At 30.9% G+C, this 17707-nt stretch overlaps 1 protein-coding gene across 1 annotated transcript in view; it reads left to right on the top strand.

Annotated features, from left to right (window-relative positions):
* Nucleotides 1-14215, top strand: part of LOC129232722 (CCR4-NOT transcription complex subunit 3-like) — a gene marked incomplete at its 3' end in the record, with an annotated part of 45624 nt that extends 31409 nt beyond the window's left edge. Inside the window, exons 10-13 of the mRNA XM_054866836.1 lie at nucleotides 707-840; nucleotides 4831-5216; nucleotides 6141-6252; nucleotides 13984-14215. Of these exons, the coding sequence (XP_054722811.1) occupies nucleotides 707-840; nucleotides 4831-5216; nucleotides 6141-6252; nucleotides 13984-14215 (864 nt within the window). The remainder of the gene's footprint in view (nucleotides 1-706; nucleotides 841-4830; nucleotides 5217-6140; nucleotides 6253-13983) is intronic.
* Between the last annotated feature and the right edge of the window lie 3492 nt (nucleotides 14216-17707).

The following is a 17707-nucleotide window of genomic DNA, read 5'->3' as shown; positions in this document are numbered from 1 at the left end:
CTGTATATTGAAACACTGACATTTTTTTGACATGACTGACGTACTTTTTCAACGTTAATCATTATGTTGTGCCAAATGCCGGCAGCAGGATGATGTAGTGCCATCTATTGGCAGCATTTTCAAAGTCTTTTTTAAAACTTGGATTTTTTTACTGGGGGGGGGGGGGCTATCCGCCGCACCCATTACATGCGTCGCACCAGCAATTTTTTTTTCTTGTATGTGCCACGTTGCTTATTCCCGAAAATATGGTAGTGAAGTGACTTAAAAACTCAGAAGTATTTTTTTTCTTTTGTTAGCCGTAAGTTTTGATCAATATATCCGCCCCCCCTTCCCTTTTACTGTTTATTTTAAAGTTTTCGGTATTTTTTAAGCAATATAGTTTCAAAATGATTTTGAATCATTTTTAAAGAATTTTTATATATTTCAACATAATATTCAAGACATAATTAAGAATTTTTGAAATAAAATCGTTGGAAACTGAAGTTCAAATGTTCTCATAACTTGTTCATGTGATATTAAAAACACTTCATAAAATTATCAAAGAATTTCTGAATGCTAAACATCTGGACACTTTACATCTATTATTTTGCCCGCTTTGATATGATGAAGTATTAAAATTGATGATAGAAATGCATGACATATGTGAATGTTTTATTTTTTTCTTTTGGAAAAATAAAATATGTTTTTTTTTTTTTTAATGTTACAGTGTGTCATCAGATAATAGTAGTCCACTTTTTCCTCACTCAAATTTCCATAACAGTCAACCTGTGATAAATTCTCAAGCATCTTCAACACCATATGCAACTGCTGCCGCTGGAATGCCCAATAACCATTACAAAAGTGAGATTTTTGTTATACAAAAAGTGAAGGATCTGTTGCATTATTTCAAAGGTCTAAATGAAATATATTAAATAACTTGATTTTCCATTTGTTGTTTGATATCACATAATTAAAGTGGTAGTGTTACCCCAGAACAAAAAATTAATAAAATAAACAAGTTTTAGAGTACCATGTTTTTAAAATGAACTAAAAAGTATAAAATAATTTCTCAAAGCTTTAAGTAGATTTAAAGCCCTATACAATTTTGCAATTTCTTACAGATTTTTGGGAAACATTTTGCTGGATTGCTTTCTGGCGGTGTATTTTATGTTTTTCTGCTTTAACCCTGGCTAATGGGTGATAATTTACTGAATATACCATGCCTTGCCTCAATCTTCGAGTTGAACCGAACCATTGCTTCGGTTACTTGTCTAGTCTGTGCTAATTCTATATCAGCTACCAGTTTGTTTGGCACTCTTGGCTTCCTTAAGAGGTTTTCATCTCCAGCTCAGTCACTTTCCTATGCCTGCTGATGAGTGCTAATAAGCACGAAACTGCAGTCCTTGACTGGAAATGACTGAGCTGGCGGTGTATTTCATGTATAACAGTTTTATAGCTCTTGAAATAGTATAAATTGAGGTTTAAGTTTTTTCATTGATAATCTTTGTAGTTATATACACTCTCTTTATAACTCTTGTACTGTTTATAACTCTTGTAGTTATATACAGTCAAACCTGTTTATCTCGAATTTCACTGGTAGGAGAAAAATTTCGAGATAAAGAGGTTTCAAGATACAGAGGTTTTAAGAAACTAATTGAAATTCGGAATCTGATGATGAAAATTTGAATTTTATACTGCATTTTTATACTGCTTTGCATGCGAAAAAGATTAAGATTCTTTCGTATTAGTTTTGTTAGGTATTTATTCAACTATTTTATACCAAGTACTTTATTGCAAGTTTAAAGAATCATTTTGACAGCCGTGAAATTTTAAGCATACCTTTTTCAAACAAAATAGTCTTTTATTGTTTTTTATTGCCTGATTTTTTTTGATGCAACTATCCTCTTGAGGTTGGCAAATGGCTGAAAATCCATCATTGGAAAAAACTTCTTTTCTTTGTAGCACTAATCCATACTGGAACACCTTGGTCCTTGCATTGGGGGAACCATTTTAAAATGCACTCGTCCACATCCAGAAAAGCACATTTTCGAATATTATTCGGTTTTATTTGACTGAAACTTTTGCTCCACGGACATTCTGTTTTTAAGTATCGTTGAAAGCATGCTAGCTAAAATACTAAATTTGGCAGCATTTTCTTTTTTTCTTTTTTTCTTTTTTTTTTTTTGTTAATGGATTGCCATCCAAAAATTCTAGAATTTTCATTTTTTTCATCTTTTGAAAGAATCTTGAACTTTCTTTTTCACGCCTATCATAGGCTTTTAATTCGAATGACCTTTAACCACGAACTTGAAAAACTCACGCCACATGTCAAATCTATTAAGCCCACCCATCACCTCATTGTCCCAATCTCTGCCCTCTGCTCTGCTTCCAAGATAGTGCTTAAAACGACTGTCTTTTTGTTGGTCTTCACTTCCTAGAAAAACAGACTCTGGATGTGTTTCTCCCTTTTTTCCACTGCCCACTCTGCCCTTTAGGACAATGCTACTGTTTCTGTGATTAAGAAAAGTTGTTAATTGTATTGAAGATTACTGGGCTTTTAATCCGAAAATGTCAGCATTGCTGAAATTTGAGATATAGAGGTTTTCAGAATTTTTTTCAAGATGAACATGGGAAAATACATTGAATTTTGGCTGCAAATGTAGGGAAATTAAAAATATTTGAGATAGACAGATTTTCAAGATAAGCAGGTTTGAGATAAACAGGTTCGACTGTATTCGACTAGAATATGAGGCGACATTCGCCTCATGTTTTTCCTTTCAAAATTCACAAGTATTTTGATAGCTATTAAAAACTCATAGTCAAATTTTCCAGACAATCTGTAAGAAATTCTGAAATTGCATATTACTTTAAATCTACATGAAGCTTAGATAAATTATTTTATACTTTTTAGTTCATTTTGAAAACGTGATTTATAACTTTTTTATTTTATTATTTACTTTCTGCTTTTTAGTATTTTGAGTTTGAAATGTTCCATTCAATTTTACGTACTTTGTTCAGACAGTGACTGAGATGATTAAATTGACGATGACTGAGTTTGGATAAATTTATTCAGTCGATAAAATAAACAGCACCATAAATAACATTGTAACTCTAAAATACATAGAGAATTATTTAAATTAATAACCTAAGTTCAATGCAAGCAGATTATTTTTTATGTGGAAATATAAAAAATATATCATACATTAATTTCTCTGAGAATGAACCGGAAACGCATAGACTATTACAAAAATATACCAGAAATGAGCTAAGCAGAAATAAAAACACATATCTATTAAAAAGTTGCAGTTCAACCTAACATTTTATTTACATTGGAAGTTGGCCACAATTTTGAAATATCCCTTACATATACAAATTGCTATGATTATGTATATTGATTTAAACATTTTAGGCAAATTTTAATAAAAACTTTCTTCAACAATAAACCTGAACAGCAGTGAATTTTTAATTGAAAGATCACCTACATTTTTGCATGAAATTAGTTAAAAACAATTATAATTTGTATTCTAATTATCTTTCATTGTTAGAAAAAAAAATCTGATGCAGAAAAATCGGTGGTTCTTATGGATATTAAATTTTAGTTTGTGTGTACATTTTTTGGGTTCATATTAGAGGATTTAGGCAAAAATGAAAATTAGAATTGGAACAATAAACTAATAATCAATGATTAATTAATTTGATTACAGAACCCTGCATTGTCATCAGGTCTGAGGTTACAAACAAAATTTCAGAGGAATCTGATCACAGGAAGTGGGTGAAAATTGAGTTTCAAGATTCCATCTGAACAGACCAGACACCATCGAAATCAATTTAACAAAAATATAGTAAAAAGGGACAGGCACTTCAATTTAATGAAAAGGACATTTTCTGAGAAGAATTTTTAAAAAGAAAAATTTGTTTCATTCATGATTTTGTATACTATGTACAAACAAAAACAAAGCACTTTTCAATAGTGAGTATATCCTTAAACTGCGAACAGCTTTTTGATGTGTAGTCGAACTAATTATGCTAAAAATTGAGAGAATTCAAATTCATATTTAAACTTAAGTGTAATCAATCAGTAGATAAATCAGTATCTTGCTTGACAAAATGCAACCATTAATATCCTTAAAAGAATTACAGAATCCTTCACAGACCATGTATATTCTTTACAGAAAAATTTTACATCTAAGAGCATGAGAAAATTTGAGCTCAATACAAATAAAAAGAATGTTGCACAAAATTATATGGCAAAGTTTTATTGTTATAATTTTAGAACAAAAGCAACAATCAATAAAAATTGTAACTAAAACTGAACCATCTATTCTAATGAAACGCGAACATAGTTAGCACAGGATTTGAGCTTTTTATTTATTCCCAAATGGCAACAGTAAAATGTAAACTGCCATTAAAAGTTTGAGAGTTTGGTATGATAATATTAGTTTTCGCTTCTTTCTTCAACCTTCATGTCACTTTTTAATGGAGCTCAGAATAGAACAAGAAATGCTCAGAAGAGAACATGCTGTATGATTGAAGCTTCATATAATAATAGTTAATTGAAATAAATTATGTAATACAACTAATTAAATATTTTTGAAAACGATATATGATTGTAAAAATGGAGAGTGGGGGGTGGAGAAAGAAATGAAGGAACAGACTTTTGAATTATTTATTTTATTTATTTTTTTTTGCTGCAAAGTCAAGTCATTTTAGTAAATAACACAGTTTAAGTGTAATGTCAAGGAATACTTTTTATTTAGAGTTGAACTGAAATTTAAAGGCTTAATTTATTTATATGTATAAACTTTTTACTGATACTTAAAAGATTGAATTTTTCCCTTTTAATTTTTGTAGTGTCCAATAATCATGAAAACGCTTGGTCATCTTCAAACTCTGTTGATGAAGAATTTGCTAATGATGTAAATACAAAAACTTTTCATTGTTCCAATTCAACATCCGATGTAACGCATAACAATACCAGCCATTCATCTAAATCATCTGCACCTGTAAGTAATTCTTGGACTGATTCCAACTATCGATATAGATTTCAAGATGGGGAGTCTTCTTCAGAATTGTCATGTGAAAATGGTGATCAACCAGTGTTTAGTAACAGTGATAGTCAGCTGCATTCTGTTTCTAGTGTTCGGAAAAGTGCAAATTCCTCTTTAAACTGCCAAAATGATTCATCAAGGTCATCATTTGGTTCATCAACAACATTAAATGCTTCGTCAAATTCTGTGGTAAATATCTGCTTTTTTTGTGTTTTGTTTTCGATTATTCAAAAAGCATTTTATGAAAATATCAGTTCTCATTTAGCATAAAAAAATGATAATTATTGGTGTGTTTATATTCATGAATGTATTTTTATATAATTCTTTGTTATTATTATTATTTGTAAATATATTTCAATACTGCATTAATGATGCAGAATTCTTCTTCTATAGCTCTAAGTGCAATAAAAGTTAAAATGTATGAAATTCATACAACCAATTCTTTATATTAGCAACTTTATATAAAGGGCAAAACTGGGGAGATTCTTTAACTCTAGGGGGTAGTAATAATTTCATTACTAACGTTTTTTAAACTCTAAGTGCTAAATGATAATTGTAAAATTTATTGAAGTTAATAATCCTAAATACAGTAGTTAATGTATTATATTTTTAAAAAATAGTTCCTAAAAATAATTAGCCTGCCTTTGGAGATGGAGATTGACAGATGATTTTTATTACTCCCTTTTACTTGTCTTCATTTGATTGCCCTGTGGCTGGTGGCAACCACTTACTTTGCCCATTAACTTTATAATTTGAAGGCATCCTGAATTTGGCAGATAATTTTTTTTTAATGCTTTTAATGCTTATTTTGAAAAAGTTAAAAATTAGTTAAAATTTTAAAGAGTATGTTTGCCTATACACGAAACTTTTGAAAAAGTTATATATTCAGTAAAATCCCTCTAATGCGGATACTAACGGGACAGATTTTTTTGTCTGCAATAGAGAGGTGTCCGCAAGACAGGGGTTTAATAATGCTATTTGCATTGGAACTGGGGAATTAAAAATTGTCCGCATTGAGGGGTGTCCGTTAGGAGGGGTTTTACTACATAAGCAAACACATAAGTTATCAGCGACTCATTAAATATAGTATAAATATTTTTATCTTTTTTTTAGATCTTGGATGATGCACAATCCACTTTAAAAAACCTTGCTGAGAGAGCTGTTTTAAATTCTGGTATCAATAATCACATTCATAATCTGCAGTTTTCAGCTATACAAAGCAAAGGTAATTTTTATGCCAATATTGACTACTTAAAAGTGTTTTTTAATCTGTAGAGTCGCCGTCACATCGGTGACACATAAAGTAAGATTGTTTTTAGAAAGTTGATACAATGTATATTGATATCTAAAGATGAAATTTTTCCGTTTTTTGCCAGAACTCCGGATTTCAATATTGGTTTTGTAAAGTTATCCTCCTCAGAGAAATCCTATATTTCTTATAAATATTTTGATTTTTCTTATTTTTTTTGCTTATGTTTTTATTCCCTCCATACCCCTCCTCTGGATCTTCATCCACCACAATTTCCATCATCAACATATGTTTTGGAAACATGCCAATGTAAAAACACATGTCTCGCTGAAAATTGTGTGCCTTTTTTGAGAATAGTTTGAATTAGAAAAATGTAAGAGAATCTTTCATGTAAAACTACTAAATAAACTTAAAAAAAAATGCTCTTCTGTTTTCAACTATTATTCTTTTATATCCTGCTGAAAAAATAATAAAAAAAAGATGATTTTTGAATGTTCCACTGGATGCAGGGCCGCGCCGTCCCTATGTGCAAGGTCGTGCAGCGCACGACGGCGCCAGAGTCAAACTAGTATGTTGTGGCCATCACGAAACTTTCTTCTATATTTTTCTTTTTTTTTCTGATCCCACCCCAATGCTTGACAAGGAAGCAATATTCCCAACAAAAACAAAATTACACATGTAAAAAATTGACGACCATCTCAATGTCTGAATTATTGCAAAAGCAAAGCAAAGAGCGAAAATTGAAAGTTATTTTAAAAGCCTTGCTTGAATTAATTACAAATGTTTTATTTGTTAACGAACATAAGATGGCAACAGCTAAAATTTTTAAATCATTGAGATAATATTTCCGATCATTTCCATACAATTAAAATCACGAGAAATACGCAGACCACAATCTGTTACGATTTATCTTTCTTATTGTTGCATTAATAAAACTATTTTTATTCGCAAAAAAAAAAAAAAAATCAACACCTCTGGAAGCGATTGGCGTCAAAATTGAACCAAAGCCTGTTTACATATGGATTCACATATATTCCAAATTTCAACCAAAACGTAGCATTACTTCTTGAGATAGGGCACTCACAATAGAAAAAAGAACGAGCGATTGCGCTACTCCCTTTTTAGCTGTTGACACCAAAATAAAATCAGCTCTTATACCCACTAGAGGCTATTTGCTGATAAATTTTTCTTTCATTCCGTTCATTATTTCTTGAGATACAGCAGTCACAATTGACGACAAAAAACGTTCTATAGCTCAACCCTGTTTGAGTTATTGACACCAAAATTGAATCAGCAACCTGTTCCTGTTAATGGCAACATATGTACCAAATTTTGTTTGATTCCGCCAGCTACTTCCTGAGGAATAGCAAGCACGCGTAACTCAAAAAAAGTCCCATTGATCCACCCCCCTTGGAGGAATTTGCGCCAAAAACCAATGGGCACAAGTTTACATAGGGGCACATATGTGTACCAAATTTCATTCGATTTCATGCGGTAGTTTTTGCTGTAGAGTGGCCACAAAAAACTGGTGACACACACACACGGACACACACACAGACAGACAGACATTTTCCAAAAATAGTCGAAATGGACTCAGCACACCTCAAAACATTCGAATCCTTCGAAATTCGGAAATTTGCACGAATCCAATACTTTCTTCTATATATTAGATATAGAAGAAAGTAAAAAGGTGCCGAGCTCTACCAATCAAAAATGCTCCAAATGAGTGGAAAAAAATCTCCAGCCAAAAAATTAAAATTGAACTTTTCATTATATCTAATAGTGATGGTGAAATTATACTGCTCATTAAAACAAGCAATCCTCCTCCCTGCCTTTCTAAAAGGAAAAATATTGTCTTGTTGTGTCCAAACATGCTATTCAAAAGTGCAATCTTTTACACTAAAAACACATGATGCTAATTTATGCATACATGAGCATTTTTCTTCATATGTGGAGCCTTGGTTATTTGGGTATGACAATTTCACAAGATTGAGCATACGAAGCGCAAGAAGTTTGCACTATTCCCCATTTTGATTCTTGCTGTGAATATGTCGTATTATAATTTATGCACCTCCAGAATGCCGAGTTGAATGTTTTTCAAAAATATTCTTTATTATTGCAGAGAAAAAGAAATGCATCTTAGGAAAACAGTGATTTTGATAAGAAAAAAATAATGATGTTGGGGAAAAACTTAAGTTTTTTTTCGAAAAGAAATCTTTGAATTAAAAATTTTCAGTAGTTACAGCTAATTGTTCAGCAACTCCGCCCTCCGTTCTCTTTCTTTTCTTTTTTCCTTATTATTTTTCTTTTTTCTAGTTCGTTTGAAAGTAAGATTGTCTTCAAAATGCTACTCATCCGATTCTCTCCCTTTCCCGCTGTGAAAAGCATTATGGAGCATCTCAAATTTCATTTCCAGATCTTCAATTTCGCAAAATTTCCGCAAGTCCTCGCAAGTCCTGGAATACCAAACAACATTGCTTAAAACTGCATTTGAAAATCACCTAAAATTGTACTTTTGGAGCTTTAATTTCGAAAGATTGCCGGCCCTAATGTTACCAAATATTGTCTAACAATCGCATTTTTAAGACTTCAATATCAGAAAACATTCAGGCAAGGGTCTCCGAACTACCTACCTTTAATACCATTAAAATTTAGGTTTTTAAAACATGACTTGCATAAAATTTAAGTGAAACAGCCTCTGAACTTCTACTAATATCATAGAATTTTGCTTAAGTTTTTAGGGCTTTAATTTTGAAAAATTTTCCAGGGGGAGCTCCAAAATCTCCTTCTTGTAAAAATCTTCAAATTTGTCTACAATTACGTTTTTGGAAGTTCAATTTCAAAAAATTGGTGGGGAGAGGGGAATTGATTTCTATGTTTTACAAAAAAAAAAAAATCGGGTAGAATCCGAGAGTTCCATACCTTATTCTAACGTCAATAAATATGGCCTATAATCGCGTTTTAAGGCTTCAACTTCTACAAATTTCCACGGAGCCCCTTGTACCGTTCTCCCCCATAACAGCACCAAAGACCGTCTAAAATTGCGTTTTTAAAACTACAAATTTCAAAATTTTTAAAAGAGAACTTTTTTTTTCAATGTACCCCCCTAAAACTGTTTTCTAGTTGAACCACTTAAGCAGTGGTTTGTCATGTTTTGACAAGCATAACTGTTTTATTAATTATTTATCACTTAGAGTTTAGGTACATACTCACAGTCGCCTTAATTTTGATATTTCAAAATATTTTTCTTTATCCAAAATGCATCATAAGCATATCAGAGGAGCTGCTGAACTCTAAATAATAGTTTCGAGATATGAAGTAAAAACATACACCATATTCCAAAATTAAATATTCACACATTATTTTTCAAATAAATTAAATGCCAGACTTTTTAATTTTTTTCCTTATATATTTGTTTACAAAACCTCTTTCCAGGTGTTAACTATATTTCCCCGAACGCCAGATCATAAAGGCGCTCAAAAGACATTTGCATGACGGCGCGGATCAGGCTTGGCGCTGCCCTGACTGGATTTTTTTTTCATTAGATGGATGGATTATAATAGCGTGGTTGCTGGGCGAGTTTGGCGATAAACAATACAGTTGCGGCACTGTTTTTACATTTGAAAGATATTATTTGATGTCTTTTTTTGTTTATTTGGCAAAATATTTTAAATTGCAGTAAAAACCACTTCATATGCTAAATAGTTTTAAAGCAACTGTAAATCTAATTTAATGATTTGACAAAAAGTTTTAAATTCCAAAGAAACTGTAATAGGTTTTTTTTTTTTTTTTTTGAAAAAGTGTGTAATCATTTTATACAAAGAAAAATGATAATTTCATATTAGAGGGGGGAGGGGGCGTCAGTTTTTTTTTTATTCAATGCACTTCTGCTATATTTTTAGCACGGGCATTGCTGTGCGGGTACTGTTAGTATTAATATACATTCCTTTTTGCGAAAATTGCAACACCATGAATGAAGCATCATAGTTGAATGAAATTTAAGACACAGTTGAGTGGTAATGGTGCAAATAAATGATTACATTTTCAAACCAAACAAACAATAAAAAGAGATAGAAATTAGTATTTTGTGTGGCCATTACGCGCCGCAATAAGGGCTGCTACATAACTCGGCATGGAGTGAAACAAAGTTTGAATATCTGCCTGCGGAAGAGTGTTCCATATTGTTTGTATGCTGCTGTTACGCTTCACACGAGCAGCTACTGCACGATACGACAATCCAGCTTCACAAAGGCCGATGATTCTGCCTCGCTAAAACTCCAAAATTTGCTCAATTTTCGTAAGAAGAGGCATAGTAGAGATTCAGTTAACGTTTACTCTAGCATATAACCACCAATAATCATACAGTCGTCTATTTATATTCGGTTCGATCCGCCGTCCAGAGGGCGCTGCTCATCATATGCATGCGCTACCAGTAGGCAATTCTAATCATTTGCATATCATGCCCTACTTTACATTTCCTGCAATTTTCAGCTCACTCTGGTAAATCCTTCGTGGTGTTGCAATTTTCACAAACAGTAGTGTATTTTGAGCACTAAATATTTTAGACCCTTAACGATTTAGCCAGAATGAAAGGATGATTGCCCAAAATTTGGGGACTGTATGGAAGTCAGCGTCAAACATTTACTTTCACTTCAAATGATTTTGCTAAATAAACGAAAGCATATTATGCAGCAAATTTATAAAACAGTGGTACTCCATAGTTCTTAAAATCGACTGCAAACTATAGCATTCATCTATTTCAGACTTGAAATTTTGAATGTTGACCATTAAATTTAGTCTTGAAAATTTCGGAGCAAAAGTTTGCTTTAAGTACTGCTAGTTATCCTAGCTGTAAAAATGTGCTTCAATGTTTGCATTTTACTCAATATAATTTTGTAACAATATGAACTTCATCACAGGGTTGGCAAGTTTTTGCCAGGGGCGGAAAAAACCATGGAAAAAACCACGGTTTTTACCGCCCGGCAAAAATAGGTTTTTGCCAGTTTTTGCCAAAGTGGCAAAAATTGATTTTGTGTTAATAACTTAATTACAGTTTTTTTTCCTTTTATATAAAAGTAAAAGCATGGAAAGATTTTGATAAAATTTTAATTTAATTATTTTTATAGCCTTTGGTGGCTGTTTAAATAAATTTGGCAGCAGTATTAATCAATCCATCTCTACATTTTTTGTGAAATTCACATTTTTACGCCAAGATTGACGCCTTCAGCAGATATCTACCTTTACGATCTATCTCTAAAATTTCTCATCCATCTCTATTTATTTTAACCTCCCAGCTCATTTCCTAATAAAAATAAAGATCACTCAAAAAACCGCTTTTTTATTTAAGTAGAGCAAAAAAAAAAGTTATCTCCAAAATTCCCCGTAGTGTGCCAAAAGTAACAAAATAAAGTAAGTGACAAAGGGAAAAAAAAAAAAATCTCGCTGTTTTTAGTGACTTAAATGAGCACAACTATGAAATGTAACGTAATATAGGTACAACAAAACGTCTAGCTTGGGGGGGGGGGGGAGAGAATGAAAAAAGAAATAAATGCAATCTATCTATGCATATCTATACATATAATAAAATAAGTTGTTTGTGTGTGTGTGTGTGTGGCACGCATCCTAGGAAAACGGTAAGGCCTAGAAAGATGAAATTTGGTATACTGGTGCAGTTTTTGCTGAAGATGTGCACCTCGGGCTTCGATTTTTGATATTTTAATTCGAAAAAAAGTTATTTAATGTTTCATGCGTTTTTTTTGCACTTTTTAGTACTTTTTACCTCACAGACCCCAACCAATCGCACCACACAAATATTTTTTGTACTATAGTGTAGAAAATTTAATTTTAAATAGGATGAAGGAAAAAATTTTGAAGATAGAGCAATTTTTGTATTTTTTATAAATTTTTAAAAAGACCTTTATTTCACATTTTTTTCTGGGTTTAGTTTTTTTCGAAACCCATCCTGCAAAAAGTATTGAGCCCTTAATTCCAAAATTTTAGTTGGTAATAGTAAAAACATTCCGCCCCCTTCAGAAGAAAAAAGTTTTTAAAAATATGCAAAAGTTTTTTTTTACAATTTTTTAAATGCAGAACAGGATGGGACCTGTAAGCATTGCTGGCTGAGTTCCGCACTTCCTAATCACGTGACCTAACTGAAATCGTTTGCTTTCTCTTCATTTTTTTTTTTTTAAATGTTCAGAGATTTCTTAGATCTTTATTTTTCCAACTTTTTTTTTTTCTGGACTGTTTGCTATATTTATTTTTGGTCAAATATTTTTGCGCATTTTAATTCAATAAAATCGGTGATTTTTTTTAAACTTTTGCAAGCGCTGCTTTTTGGACACTACAGGGAACATAGAGCCTTTTTTTACGTGTAATTTTAAGCAAATAAATAAAGCCCGCGGTTTTTTTTGCATGATTTTTGTAGGGATTGGTGGTTATGTTTGGTAGATAGAGAGATGATATTAAGTGGGCAAAAAACGTTTTTTTTTTTACATATAAAGGATTGTTAATTACTATCAGAGGTAGATATGCTTGGATCGTATAGATAGATAGATAGAGAGAAAGAAAGGTGGACAAATATAGAGGTGGATACAGTAGATGGACAGTAAGAAATAGAGGAACTTCAACGGGGGATCAATAGCCCCCCCCCCCCACACACACCATGACTTTGAAAAAACAATGCTTTCACATAAAAGTGGAAATGCTTTTTGTTATTTTCCCACAAAATTTGCATGAAGAGTATGCCTTTTGTACCTCCCCTCCCCTTCCCTGAAAAATATTCCAAAGGACATAACGGGAGATAGATCTAGAAAATACTTTATTCAACACAAATTTTTTTTAAGCAGCCGCCGATGGCGGCAACCTTGGCGTAAAAAGGCGAATGTTAATATTGATGTATAGAGAAAAAGATTGATTAATACCATCCACAATTTTTTTTAAAGCAGCCGTCGAAGAAGTCAACATTTGCGTAAAAAGGTGAATGATAATATTGTTATATAGAGAAAAAACATTGATTAATACCGTCGCTAAATTGTCTAAGCAGCTGCCGCTGGCGGCAACCCTTTCGCAAAAAAGCGAATTGCGTAAAAAGGCGGACCAGCTGATCGCCGCAGGCGGCTAGTATATATATATAGTTAGAATTCAATCTTTTTATTAATTTACTAAGCTTAAGTAAACATTCTTTCTTTGTTTTAGCATTGAAGGAATTGGCTCATTCTGAAAAAATTGTTTTAGCAAGCATTTAAAATCTTAAGTTTTGCAATCCCAACATTTCTTTTTTATTTATTTTTCACCTTATGAATTAGAAGTAACATGGAGAGACATAACTAAAATATTAAAGTGCATTATTTATATTATATTGTCACTATTTCTTGATTAACAATATAATGCTACTTAATTTGCAATTAGGTTTTTGCCGTTTTTTCCATTTTTGCCATGGTTTCTTCCACTGTCCCGGCAAAAATACCTTTTTACCGGCAAAAAACCCAACCCTGCTTCATCAGGTACAAAAGTTAATGTTCTATTATTATCTTATTTTTCAAAATTTCTTGAGTCCTTTTTTTTTTAAAAAAAAACATGTAAAACAATTGAGAATTCCTTCTAATTTTGATTTCTTAGTTTGAGTCTTATATTTTAAAGTAATGTCATCATCAGAACATGCTTATATTTTTTAATGCAATTTTTCTTTTATATGTTTTATTTTAGGCACTCAAATAACGCACAATGTTTTAGGAAACAATGTTAATGATGTGTACAATGATACTTCCTTGCCATCTTCATCTAACTTATCACCTACAATATGTTCTGAAATTAATATATCTCAAATATTTGGTGAAATACCTCAAAATTATTTTTCTCCTGAGCATGCTCAGAGTTTACGTATCCTGGATTCAGCCTATAAGCATTTACCCCTTCCAATGGATTCTCAAAAACACAGGTAAGAAAAATCATCTTTATATTGGTTGAGGTAACTGTTTATATTGTGCAAGGGTCTCAGTCCCCCTAAAATTCCTAAATTTCTTTTAAAAAAATTTCATCTCCTAAAATTGTACTAATGTTTTGTTGGTGTTCCTAATTTTTTTTTTTTTTTTTTTGAAAATTTCACTGTGGTTCCTTTAGGAGAATTTAAGTGGTCTTTTAGGAAAAGACCCTTGTTTTACGTATTTACACTGTATTTTTCATTCCAGAATAGACCTTTCACAAAATTCTTCCTCTGAAAAAACAAACCATTTAATGTTAAAAACAGATGTCTTTCAACTCTCATGAATGAAACATTCAATGCATTTTGCACATTTTAACTGTTTCTAATTCTCCTATCCCGATCATTTACGAATTTTGAAATCCGATTGCATCCTATTCTTTAAAACTCGCTCTTTTTAATTTACTCTGTAATTTCACCAGTTTGACATCAATTATTTTATTCTTACCATTACTTTGGACCTTGCTGAGTTTTCTTTTGTCTGTAGAAGACTTGTAAACTCATCAGTTTCTCAAGTTCATTCGAAAATGTCAAATCTGTTGCTCTGTTGCACTTAAATTGATTCAAACCATTAGCATTCTTAAATGTTAGCATTAATTTTTATCGGGTTGTATCTTTGGTTCATAAAGATGTTGAAAAATTAAATTGATCTAAAATGTTGATAAGGGTGGTTGCGATAGAATCCAGAAATCAGGGAATCCGGCAGATGTAGTAAACTTAAGCAAATGTCGTAAAATGCTGTGAGTAGCACTAAGTCAAGGATTTATTTTCATTACTTTATTTAAAATTTTGTTACGTCAATATTATAATTATTAATTGTTTCAACAGTTCTTAAAAAATTTTGCTCAACTATTTTTTCATTGGTATTTTCATACTTTTTCTGCTTTAAAAATACATTAACTTATCACATCTTATTTCTTGATATGTTTTTACCTGGTATGTATAAAATTGCAGCTCACTCTTTATTTAATACTGAGAACTGTTTATACTACTGGGTCCTTCCATGTCAAATCAACCAATCACTCAAAATGACCATCTCAGATTTTCATGAAACTTTCAGGGATTATACTGTTTGACATTCTAAATTCAGATCTACTTTTAAAAAAAATCTATCTTTTTTGGTTAATGAGTTATTAATTTTTTTAATGTGTAAAAACTCACGTTTTTTTACTCATCTGTTGTGCTTAAAAATGCTACAATTTTAGTCCTATGGGGTCAATACAGTTGGTTAACAGCTCATTTGAAAGAGAATTGCATGAGCTTTAATTTGACATGCAACTTGCATATTTCTCTTTAATTTTTAATAACTTTTTTTAATTTTAAAATTTAAAATTTTAATATTTAAAGTTAGTATCCTTTAAAAATTTTGAAAAAAATATATGTTTTTTAATGTTTTAATAAATACATCCTAAAAATTTCAGAGTGGGGACATGATGGGATCAGCAGTTATAGCAAATAATGCAATGACACTTTTTTTGTATATATATATATATATATATATATATATTATATATTTTTTTAGATTTTTTTCTTTTACTTTTTTAAAATCACATTTTTTAAAATTAATCTCTTACTTTTTAAAATTACTTTTATTTTAAATTTTCTTCCCCCCCATCAATTATATGAATGGTCTAAAGACAATATTAAAAATATCGATTTCGTATATTCAACAGAAAAAGAATTAGCATTTCTGAAAACAAGGTTTGAAGAAGCCATAACAGTGAAAGGAACTCGACAGTTCCGCAATTACAGACCAAAAAACAAAAGCACAGTTTTTGTTAAATATTACTCCTTTTCACACCACACAAAAGAAGAGATAGTAAGCAAACATGATGATGCTGATGATTTGGACTTGAATAATATAGTTGGTTTTGTAACATGTGTATATAATAATGAATGGTGGCTAGGTTGTGTTTTAGGAATTGAAAATTAGGAGGTTAAAGTAAGTTTTTACAACCTCATGGACCTTCTCCATCCTTTAAGTACCCTCATATTCCTGATGTATTGGTTGTAAATAAAACGGAAATACTAACCAAAGTTGACCCTACAACACAAACTGGAAGGGTTTATAATCTCTCAGAATCTGAAAGTTCAAAGTCGAGTAAAAAGCTACTTTTCAAACTGAAGAGATGAAAGACTTACCACCACTACGCCACAAGGTATTTTTATGTATCGAATTCTACTTTGTGTTTATACATTTCAAAATTACATCCTCGAAGTTTCTGTGCTAGTTCTGTTTACTGAACTGCAAAAGAATAAAAGATAACCAAAATTTAAGATTTTTTTTGAAATTTAAAGGTTTTTTTAATTAATTGAACTATTCATAGTTTTACTACAAAATGTTTATAATATTATTAAAAAAAACTAAAACATGTATATTTTGAAATAAGTTTAAATTGTTAAAAATAGTTTTGTGCATTTAAAAAAGTATTTTTTATTTATTTATTGTTTTTTTAATTTTTAAACAAATGCTAAGTAGCACCATTGCATTATTTGCTATAACTGCTGATCCCATCATGTCCCCACTCTGAAATTTGTAGGATAAATCAACTAAAACATATTAAAAAACATATATTTTTTTCAAAATTTTTAAAGGACACTAACTTTAAAAAAATTAAAATTTTAAATTTTAAAATTAAAAAAGTTATTAAAAATTAAAGAGAAATATGCAAGTTGCACGTCAAATTAAAGCTCATGCAATTCTCTTTAAAATGAGCTATTAACCAACTGTATTGGCCCCATATAACTAAAATTGTAGCATTTTTAAGCGCAACAGATGAACAAAAAAAACGTATTTTTTTTTACAGATTTAAAAGATTAATAACTCATTAACCAAAAAGAGATTAATTTTTTTAAAAAGTAGATCTGAATTTAGAATGTCAAACAGTATAATCCCTGAAATTTTCATGAAAATCTGAGATGGTAAATTTGAAAATAATTTTTTTTAGTTGATTTGACATGGAATGACCCTACTTAAAAAATCGCAACATTTTTGGGGGGAGGGGTGGCACAGTTGAAAAGCAAGTATGTAGGCTTTGATAATAAATAGAAATTTTTAGAACAACACCCATTTCAAACCAAATAATTGTTTTTGTGAATCTGAAGAACTTTATGCATAGGAAACTTTTTCAAGAATCGAAGAAGTAAAAAAAAAAAAGTAATTATAATAAACAATTTAAAGTGTTTTTTAAAAGCAAAAAATTAAAAGATTTCAAGTAAATATGCATTATGAGCAGTTAGTAGAATTACTGAATAAAATATGAAAATTATTTTACATGTTGATTTTCCCATGTTGACTGGCATTGGAAATTCAATGTTTCATATTTACCATCCCTTTTTTAAGGTATTGTTGATAGCTAAAAGCAGTGAAGGATTATCATAAATCACACAAGAAATACACGAATTGAATAGGGCCAAATTTTCTTTTAACCTTAGGCCTACAGTTAAAAA

This window comes from Uloborus diversus, unplaced genomic scaffold, assembly GCF_026930045.1.
Source record: "Uloborus diversus isolate 005 unplaced genomic scaffold, Udiv.v.3.1 scaffold_1326, whole genome shotgun sequence".
NCBI classification, from domain to species: domain Eukaryota; kingdom Metazoa; phylum Arthropoda; class Arachnida; order Araneae; family Uloboridae; genus Uloborus; species Uloborus diversus.
Note: the sequence above shows the minus strand (reverse complement) of the source record. Positions and strands in the feature narration are given on the sequence as shown.